Raw genomic sequence first — 11,282 nt, 5'->3', positions numbered from 1 at the left:
AGCGAGCAAAGCATTCACTGAAGCAGTGTGTTCAGAGAGAATTTGCAGGGCTCTGTGTAAACAGCTTTGACCCACCGATGAGAAGTATGAGACTGGAAACAAAGTATACTACAAACGAGTTGACTATCAAGAGTGGAAAGGACCGGCAGTAGTCATTGGCCAAGACGGATTCACATCCGACCTCCGGCTGAAGCTAAGAGTGATTGAACACTGAGGAAACTAAAAAAAAGTGTGTGTATGGACTGGCAGATGCATCACTCTACTGGTACAACAAAGTCAAGGCAACAATGCTGAGTACAGGTGGAAAAATGTCACAAGTGGATCCTGCAGTCTTCTATTGGCTTGATCAAGACGGCAATGTGACTGGAGTACTTGCCTGTCATGTTGATGACTTCATCTGGGGTGGCTCACAGACCTTTGCTACAACTGATTCCACACCTCAAAGCTGTTTTCCAGGTCGGCCGTGAGGAGAATGATAATTTTGGTAATGTTGGCAGAGTTTGTTACAGTTGATGGAACAATACTGATGCAACAGGAGAGCTATATCAAGAATCTTCAACCCATCCACATGGATTCTTCAAGAGCTTTCAAGAGCCCTCTGCGGAATTGAAGCTGATCAATTGAGGTCAAAGATAGGTCAAATTCTATGGGTTGCGAGACAGAGTAGACCTGATGTCATGTTTGATGGCTGCAACTTGGCATCCAACACAAAACACGCCACTGTACAAACCATTCATGGGGCAAACAAAGTTGTTCGTAAACTGAAATCGCAACAGGTGACTCTAAAGTTTAAGCATATTGGAAAAGATGACTCTTTGAAGCTAGTTGTCTTCAGTGATGCTTCGCTAGGGAACCTTACAGATGGAGGCACACAAGGTGGACATCTAATCGTGTTATTGGGTGAAGCAGGAAGATTCTCACCTATCTGTTGGCAGTCAAAAAGGATCAGAAGGGTTGTCCGAAGCACACTTGCTGGAGAAACACTTGCTCTTACAGATGGAATTGACAATGCTATCTTTCTTGCAACTCTGTTCTCAGAGCTTACCACTGGTGAGACAAAACGGCACATTCTACCTGTAGTTTGTGTCACTGACAACTACTCCTTAGTTGATGCTGTAAAGTCAACCAAGTCTGTCACAAGAAAATACTTCGTCTTGAGATTAGCAGCATCAAGGAACTTATTACATAATGTTGCTGACTCTCATTTTCTCTCTTTCAGGAGTCCACATTCTGCAGTACATGTATGGCTGCACATGGGATGATGAGACTGGACAGACAGGGGGGTTTAGACAGCATGGTTATGATGGGGAGGACTTCCTTGTGTACGACATGAAGACCTTCACTTGGATCGCTCCTAAACAGCAAGCTGAGATCACTCTGCGCAAGTGGAACCGTGACCAATCTGGACTGGCATTCCGGCAGAACTACCTCACCCAGGAGTGCATTGTGTGGCTGAAGAGGTATCTGGACTATGGGAAGAGTACTCTGATGAGAACAGGTAAACATTCAGAAATGTCACTTTATTTTGTCCTTAGATTTCAAGTGTTGCATAAATACATCTTTTGATTTGTCAATTAAGTCCAGTAGTACATAATTATAGATTCCTGAACAACAGTGAAATATGTCTGGTTAATGATCCAGAATGCACCATATTGTGACATCATCTCTACCACCAACATCCTTTATCTTTACTGATTCTGTGTTATCTACAGAAATCACCATCATTTATGGTATCATTTGGATACATTTTAATTGGTCTCTTTTCAAAATATCACCACTGAAATGTCTGAACTCTCTCATTCTCTCCAGTCCCCCCCTCAGTGTCTCTGCTCCAGAAGACCCCCTCCTCTCCAGTGACCTGCCACGCTACAGGTTTCTACCCCAGTGGAGTCATGGTGGTCTGGCAGAAAAACGGACAAGATCACCATGAAGATGTGGAGCATGGAGAGACTCTCCACAACGATGATGGAACCTTCCAGAAAAGCACCCACCTCACAGTGACGCCTGAGGAGTGGAAGAACAACAAGTATCAGTGTGTGGTTCAGGTCACTGGTATCAAGGAGGACTTCATCAAGGTTCTGATTGAGTCTGAGATCCAGACCAACAGGGGTAAGAGGGAGATTCAAATATACACTATACCCAACCGTCTTGCTGAATGTGCCCAATATTCCTAGTTTCTAAATTCACCAATTTGCTCGGTAGCACTACTTATTTGATTGCATGTTCTAATTCACCTCATTAATTATTTATATTTTTTACATGAATATGCATGCTACTTGGATTTCATTTGAGATGGAAATGTATTATCTAGCACTGTAGTCTGAATGCTCTGTTCTGATGATTACAGGTGACCCAGCCCCCAACTTTGTCCCCATCATTGGAGGGGTGGTGGCTCTCCTCCTGGTCGTTGTTGTTGTTGTTCTTGGGGTCGTCATTTGGAAGAAGAAGAGTAAGAAAGGTGAATGAGGAAAGAAGGAAATATGTTATTAGCAGTATTTCACTTGGTAGTTTAGAAGTAGTAGTCAGGTCATAGTACTGGTTTAAAAGCATTAGTATAGTAGTGATGGTAGAAGTACAGTATGTTTTGATTTTAATCTGTTGTAAATAAAGAATCTTGTCACGTAGGCATTATGTCAAGTCTGCAGTAGGAATACAGGATTCGGCATAATCTCAAACATTATATTCTCTTGTATTCAAATAAAGTAAGCTATCAGAGTCAATAATAACGTCATGTTTATCTCTGTTTCAGGCTTTGTTCCAGCCAGCAGTAAGTGTCTCAGTTCATATTGTTCACTATTTTGTTTTGTGTTTGATTGTATCCATTTGTGGTTGTCTCTTTTCCTTGTAGATTGTGATGCGGGTTCAAACTTAGATGTGAATTGATGTAGTTACTTAGTTAATATGGAAGGTTTTATTTACTGTGAACCATGCAATAGGAACTTGTAAATTAACCTGAACTCATATCTTTCAATCAGTCTCTTTCTAACATTGGTGTTTTATTTCTGTTTTAGCTTCTGACACTGACTCTGAGAACTCTGGGAAAGGTGCCCAGAAGATTTGATAAACCTCTGCACTTCTGTGACATCAGAGTAAGTCACTTAAGATATCCTCATATTAATGACCAAACTAGAGAAACAACCACTACCACACTGGAACACACTGCTACTGTTTGGAATGTGTTTGTGTGTAACCTCTCTCTTCTCATGTGTTTTAGGAAGCAACAAACGTTAAAACGTCAAACGTTAAACACACACATCAGTCACACACACTCCATATATACTGAACAAAAATATAAACAATTTCAAAGATTTTGCTGAATTACAGTTCATATAAGGAAATTGGTCAATTTGAAATAAATTCATTAGGGCCTGATCTATAGATTTCACATGACTGGGAAGGGGTGGGCCTGGGAGGGCATAGAACCACCCACAGGAGAGCCAGGCCCAGCCAATCAGAATTACCCCCCCCCCCCCCCCCAAGGGCTTTATTGCTTTATTACAGACCAAAAATACTCCCCAATAATTGGTGTAAGCAAATTGAGCACAACATTTGAGAGAAATGCTATTTGTACATATGGAACATTTCTGGGATCTTTTATTTCAGCTCATGAAACCTGGGACCAACACTTTAAATGTTGTGTTTATATTTTTGGTCAGTGTGATAAAAATAAAAAAATCCGCTGTCAAAATTATTCTTTGGTGATTTCATTGAACACTTTTACTTTCATTTAATCATTGGTTTGGCTTTTTAAAAGTTGTGCTGTACTATAATTTTGAGTTATAAAATGTTATATTGCCACTGTGTGATAGACTTATCTCAGTCTTACAGTTATAATCAATTAAACACCATGAAAATGTGTTTCTGGAAAGGATTAGATTGTTGCGAGATGTTGAATTAAGATTTTAAATTCTGTTATTCTAACTGAAGCCAACAAAACAATCACATTTGAAAATATAATAATTTTAACTGGAAACACTCAATTATTTCGTTTGAATGTGTAGTGTAGCAGCACGTGTTGGTGGTATAAGATACAGTAATTGTGTGACGTTATAACTTTGCTCACACTAACTTGTTTAATTGCATGGCTATAAACCAGACAAGGCCTGTCCACATGTTCCATTTGTACATTTTTCTCTTACTGAAAGGCGCTTTATTTTTCTATCTTTTTAGATTTGATGATGTGTTTGATTATCATGGGCCATAACACTGTTTTTGACTGTACCTTCTGTAGTTGGTGATGGAAAGTGAACATGTATTGTAAGTGTTTCTACTTTGTACCTTATGGATGCGCTACACATTTGAAGAAAAGTGCCATACTGGGCCTTTTTTAAATAATGTTTTCAGTAAGATATGTTTTAAACAGAAAAGAATTTGAAGTGAAACAATATAAATGTGTATATGGGCTTAAGAAGTAATATAATATACTGCTCTTTTCATGACATACTAACCAGGTGAAAGCTATGATCCCTTACTGATGTCACCTGTTAAATCCACTTCAATCAGTGTAGATGAAGGGGAGGAGACATGTTAAAGAGGGATTTTTAGACATGGATCATTGAGAGAGGGATGTGTGCCATTCAGAGGGTGAATGGACAACATATTTAAGTGCCTTAGAACGGGGTATGGTAGTAGATGCCAGGTGTACTGGTTTGAGTATGTCAAGAACTGCAACGCTGCTGGGTTTTTCATGCGCAACAGTTTCCCGTGTGTACCAGGAATGGGCCACCACCCAAAGGACTTCCAGCCAACTTGACACAACTATTGGAAGCATTGGAGTCAACATGGGCCAGCAACGCTTTCAACACCTTGTAGAGTCTATGCCCAGATGATTTGAGGCTGTTCTGAGGGCAAAAGGGGGTGCAACTCAATATTAGGAAGGTGTATATTCTGATGACCTGTATGAAGGTTGATGGGGCGGCAGGTAGCCTAGTGGTTAAGTGCTTCGGGCAAGTAACCGAGAGGTTGCTGGTTTGAATCCTACCCTTACAACAACAAAAAGAGTACTGCACTTTCAACAATGCAACTGCAGTTGACTGGTATTTTGCAGAACAGTTGAACTGCAGTTATACTGCATTTGGGATTTTTTTTAAAGCATACTGCGCTCTTGACTGCAGCTGACTAGGTGAGAAATTTGTCGATGTGTCTTTGAGCAAGGCACTTAACACTAATTACTCTTGAGAGTGTCTAGTAAATGACATGTAGATGTTTGAATAAAATGCTTATTTAAAAAGGGAATCTGCGCTGTTTATTTTGTCCTCTAAACAATCATATATAGAGACTAGAATAAATCATGTTCAGTATCTTTACTTGTCTGGAGGTCCACATCACTGCTGGTTTTCATTCTCTTCTAATCAGGGACTGATTCAGACCTGGAAAACAATGAATCAATGCTATGTATTGATCAATAAACAGCCAGGCAGAAAATAGCACTAGCAGTACTTTGGCCCTCTAGAGATGAAATGAACAGCTAAAATGCTGAAGTTGTCTGTGGTGAGATTTAAACCCTCAACATTTGGGTTGCTAGATATTTGCGCTATACACCCACCAATCCAACCACCCTCCTTATCTTTTTGCCTTAAGTAACCTTTTGTCTTCTGTAAACATATCAAACGTAACATCATACTAATTTGAGTGGCCCGGATATACATTTACTATGTAAATAATGATTTATTTTATGAGACTAGGCTGTTTGAATAGGACTTGCAACAGTTGCAACAAACATTTTTAGGCATGTAAGACCTTCAGATTAAACAATTGAGTTTGCAGTTTGAAACGGTCTTTATTTGGAGCAGTGTTGGGATCAGTTGAGAGAGAACATAGTGTGTCTGTGTAGATGTGAAGGCTGATCTGGGATCAGAACATGCCCTTCCTGTAGCAGTGGATCAGTTCTGACACTCCAATGGTACTAAAAAATGTTGGGAACCATGAGGATGAAAATGTAGGCTATAAAACAAGGCTTTCAAATAAACATACACACACATACATACACACACATTCCCCCCCCCCCCCCCCCCCCCCATGTACCTTGTTGTCCCAGCCAACGATCATGCTGCCCATGGAGAGGCCCATGCCTCTGTATCCCAGCATCATGTCACACAGCAGCTTAGAGGCTGCAGACACTGATATCCTCTGCTTGTTCCTCAGTTTGTACAGCCTGAGACACAAAGAGATGGTCAGTCACTGTATGAGACAAGGCGGTCAGAGTGCTGAAACACTGGTTTATTTCCAGATACATTATAACACCCCAGAGACATGAAGGCATTAATTTGGCTTGGAAGCAGACCAAGAAGTTAAATACAGGAGAGGGCTAGTCTAGATAAGCATTATGGCCAAAACGTTAAGTAGATGGTAACTACAAAGTTACTGGTTGATACTGATTTGGTTGTATGCTGCTTACTTTATTTTTTGCATTTGTTTTGAGTGTATAGAAATTGATTGGTTCATTTTCTCTTCACCCCCCCCCCCCCCCCCCCCCCCCTTGCCCACAGTAGCAGTGCGAGGGTAAAATCACCAGGGAAGCCAAACCAGGGAAAAAAGCCATATTACAACCTATGTGTTGTGATAATTGTGTTGTTTGCTCTATAACCTGTCGGTTCATATGCCTTGTGACTGTGAAATATATGCCTAAGACCGAGACAATAAGAAGACACAGTGGCAGAATAAATTCAACCAAATCTTTGTTTCATCATAAAACCAGAAAGTAGCCTCTGTCCAGTGAAGTCCATAAAGCATATTGCATGTACGAACAGTTACATGACCTACAGCATGGTCAAGCAAGTTAATGTTTCCGACATTTTCGGACTAGTGAACAACTATTTATTTAGAACAAGTTGCAAAGAAACAGCCGATGCCTCCACTATTCCAGGACCATTTCAACTTCAACATCATTAAATCACCTCTGCTTAGTCTAATACAGTGACAACTAAAAGATTCTAAAAACAATTTAGTCAAATCAACATATGCTAAACATTATGTGGCTGTCCATGGTACTGATTTCTGTTTGTGTGTGTGTGTATGTGTGCATAAGTAGAAGTAAAACACGCTACTTGTAGAGAAACACCAATGCCATCCTCTATTTCATGTTGACGAAACGGCCTATCACCCTGTCATACAGTACACTTTTAGTTTTTGTTGTCCTAGTCTACCTGGCTAAAATGCTTGCTCGCTAGCCTAATTTCCTTTCATGCATGGACAATGATTATCTACTACATCTAGCTACATGTCCCTGATTGAGTCTGTAATACCAACATGTTTCAAGCAGACCACCATAGTCCCTGTACCCAAGAACACGAAGGCAACCTGCCTAAATGACTACAGACCCGTAGCATTCACGTCCGTAGCCATGAAGTGCTTTGAAAGGCTGGTAATGGCTCTCAACGTTCAACACCATAGTACCCTCAAAGCTCATCACTAAGCTAAGGATCCTGGGACTAAACACCTCCCTCTGCAACTGGATCCTGGACTTCCTGACGGACCGTCCACAGGTGGTGAAGGTAGGTAGCAACACATCTACCACGGTGATCCTAAACACTCGAGCCCCCCAGGGGTGCGTGCTCAGTCCCCTCCTGTACTCCCTGTTCACCCACGACTGCATGGCTAAGCACGACTCCAACACCATCATTAAGTTTGCTGACGACACAACAGTGGTAGGCCTGATCACCGACAACGGCGAGACAGCCTATAGGGAGGAGGTCAGAGACCTGGCCAAGTGGTGCCAGAATAACAACCTATCCCTCAACGTAACCAAGACTAAGGAGCTGATTGTGGACTACAGGAAAAGGAGGACCGAGCACATCTCCATTCTCATCGATGGGGCTGTAGTGGAGCAGGTTGAGAGCTTCAAGTTCCTTGGTGTCCACATCACCAACAAACTAGAATGGTCCAAACACACCAAGACAGTCGCGAAGAGGGCACGACAAAGCCTATTCCCCCTCAGGAAACTAAAAAGATTTGGCATGGGTCCTGAGATCCTCAAAAGGTTTTACATCTGCATCATCGAGAGCATCCTGACTGGTTGCATCACTGCCTGATATGGCAATTGCTCGGCCTCTGACCGCAAGGCACTACAGAGGGTAGTGCGTACGGCCCAGTACATCACTGGGGCTAAGCTGCCTGCCATCCAGGACCTCTACACCAGGCGGTGTCAGAAGAAGGCCCTAAAAATTGTCAAAGACCCCAGCCACCCCAGTCATAGACTGTTCTCTCTACTACAGCATGGCAAGCGGTACCGGAGTGCCAAGTCTAGGACAAAAAGGCTTCTCAACAGTTTTTACCCCCAAGCAATAAGACTCCTGAACAGGTAATCAAATGGCTACCAGGACTATTTGCATTGTGTGCCCCCCCCCCCCCAACCCCTCTTTTACGCTGCTGCTACTCTCTGTTTATCATATATGCATAGTCACTTTAACTATACATTCATGTACATACTACCTCAATTGGCCCGACCACACATTGGCTAACCGGGCTATCTGCATTGTGTCCCGCCAACCCCTCTTTTACACTACTGCTACTCTCTGTTCATCATATATGCATAGTCACTTTAACCGTATCTACATGTACATACTATCTCAATCAGCCCGACTAACCGGTGTCTGTATGCAGCCTCGCTACTGTTACAGCCTCGCTACTGTATATAGCCTCGCTATTGTTATTTTTCACTTCTTTACTTACCTATTGTTCACATAATACCTTTTTTGCACTGGTGGTTAGAGCCTGTAAGTAAGCATTTCACTGTAAGGTCTACACCTGTTGTATTCGGCGCACGTGACAAATAAACTTGATTTGATACGGAACATCCTCTCAGGCCAGAGGCACAATGTATGAATATATGGTTGGATCAGAATTTACATTATAATCATTGTCCAGTTCGGAGAATTAAGAAAAACCACCAGTTCAAATCCCTATCTCCATCCATGGCTAATTTAGGAAAGGGACAATTTTAGCTAGCTAGCCACCGCAGGACAACAACACAACGAGGTGCAACAATTCAAGTTTCTTTTCTGTCAAAATAAGTTTGGATTGATGTGATGTTGGGGGGGGGGGGGGCTGTACTCCCTTGGCATCCATGAATACACACCACTGCATAGCGGGACTCTATCCCACAAAAACAAGCTCTAACAGACCTGCACTCCTTAGCCAGCAGTCTCTCCCAGTACTGGCAGTCAGCAGCACTACCAGACATGGTCCCCAGCAGGTAAGGGTTGATCTCTATCACCTTGTTAGTTTCCTTCAACACTGTTTTGAAGATGAACAAATACTTAATTACATCCCATCACAAAAAGTCCTAATTTGCTCAACGTTGTTGCTCATTCCTGACAATACACTAATCTAACAGCTCTGATGGTAAGACCATCAATAAGAAAACATTTTTAAACATTCATTAAAAATAGCCTATAGAAGGCAAGATAAACCGTAACCAAAATATTAAAAACAAACTAAATGAAAACAATATTTCTAGTTTTATTGCCACATGCAAGTACAGTGAAATGCTTAACTTGCAAGCTTAATCCAACAGCAGAGTATTCAATATCAAAAATTATTGAATAAATTATTGAATACCCCCCCCCCCCTTGCCCTCAGAACAGCCTCAATTCTTCGGGGCATGGACTCTTCAAGGTGTTGAAAGTGTTCCACAGGGATGGCCCATGTTAACTCCAATGCTTCCCACAGTTGTGTCAAGTTGGCTGGAAGTACCATGTCAAGTCCCTAAGAAACGTGAAACCCATGACACATACCTCCAGGGAATTTTTATAAATACAACACATTTTCTTGAAACACAAAAATTATATTCCAATTGAATTTTGTCTTATACTCACATGTACCATCCGAATCAATAGAAAGCAATGACAGGGTTCAATCTTTAATTACACAAAAGAGCCACTAATTACACAACACACAATTATCTGCATCCACGTACACAAATCCTTTGAGTTCCTCTAGAGATTAATTCTCAAACAGACAGTGTTTTAATTTGTCAATATTTGAATCGGTCTCATATTAACATATCCTTTGTCAGATGATTCATTGTCAACTGCTGTCAGACATTCAATATCTTCTTTCAGGATATACTGTACATGTACCACCTTCCACAATGGTAACATTTTATTCCTGAAATTCCAGCTTTGTTCCATTACACTTTCCCCTGTGAATCCCAGGTGTTTCCACATTTACTTCACAGCCTGTAATTGAGAGAGGATAAGGATGAGCCAAATGTGTGTAAACTAACAAGAACAGACACAAGGATAAATTGAAATACCTGATTCAAATTCACTGTTACATAAAACATAATGTCATCATATTACATAGTAATCCACGGGTTGGAGTTTTAACTAGAGGGACACAGATTGAGAGAAATAAATATTTGAGCAAGGCAGTGCTATTTGAAGGTAAGTCGGCCTTTTAATAGATTGACTGTTGTTCCCTGTTACGAATCGATGAAACATATTGCCCTTAAGTAGACTACAATTTCTACAAGTAGTCTAATACAATGGAAAGTGGTCTACCAGGTGTTCATTCTGTTGTGCAGCTGCATGTTTAGGATGTTAGGTGATAATTAGTCTTTATCATCCTTTATTGACGTTGCTTGACGTTGTATGTTTCTCTGACTTCTTGTCTGTCTTTCATACCCAAATGCCAATTCATCAGGGGAAAGTAGGCCAACGGGATGCTCGCGCTCCCGGCTGTAGCAACATTCAGCCCCTCCAAAACGCGAGACACATTTTAGAAAGGTGTTATTGTACAGTGTTGCAATGGGCAGAAATGTCTTTATACAGCAAAATAATTCACACACACATACACACTTGCTTATGTGGACAATATCTCCATAGTCTAGGATCAGAAGCAAAGTTGATTGAATGATCTGCTTCTACTACTCAGTGAGAGAACTCCAGCACACCCTTTATCTGGTGAGATGTAGATATTGTAGATTGTCATTTACAGCCCATTAGTTAACATCCTAAATCATCATGTGAGAAACATGCAGTTTAAAGTCATTAGTCAATGGATTGGGAAAGGAAGATGTTACGTCCATCACAATAGATCAACACATGATTCATATCTGGTTTTTGCATCCCTAAATATATTGTGACATTTTCATTGTTTTCACAGTCCTTTAAGTAATGACAATAAGGACAGTGATCGGAGTAAAGGTAGTATGCATGTGTGATATGCCTACTGCTTCCAGAATTTATTCAGCTAAGATGATTATAAGAAACGTTTACAGTAAAATGTCATTCTCTCTGGACCATGGATGACAGAGCTGACAGTTTTAATCATATGTGTCA

The 11,282-nt window shown here is 41.1% G+C and overlaps 1 protein-coding gene across 1 annotated transcript in view; it reads left to right on the top strand.

Moving 5' to 3' along the window:
• Window positions 1-5,773, top strand: part of LOC129831242 (major histocompatibility complex class I-related gene protein-like) — a 20,858-nt gene extending 15,085 nt beyond the window's left edge. Inside the window, exons 3-8 of the mRNA XM_055894425.1 lie at window positions 1,220-1,498; window positions 1,810-2,109; window positions 2,348-2,458; window positions 2,750-2,767; window positions 3,012-3,089; window positions 3,215-5,773. Coding sequence (XP_055750400.1) covers window positions 1,220-1,498; window positions 1,810-2,109; window positions 2,348-2,458; window positions 2,750-2,767; window positions 3,012-3,061 — 758 coding nt within the window. The 3' untranslated portion in view covers window positions 3,062-3,089; window positions 3,215-5,773. The remainder of the gene's footprint in view (window positions 1-1,219; window positions 1,499-1,809; window positions 2,110-2,347; window positions 2,459-2,749; window positions 2,768-3,011; window positions 3,090-3,214) is intronic.
• Window positions 5,774-11,282: the final 5,509 nt, after the last annotated feature.

Source organism: Salvelinus fontinalis, chromosome 32 (genome assembly GCF_029448725.1).
Source record: "Salvelinus fontinalis isolate EN_2023a chromosome 32, ASM2944872v1, whole genome shotgun sequence".
NCBI lineage: Eukaryota > Metazoa > Chordata > Actinopteri > Salmoniformes > Salmonidae > Salvelinus > Salvelinus fontinalis.
This window is presented reverse-complemented; position numbering and strand designations above follow the sequence as displayed.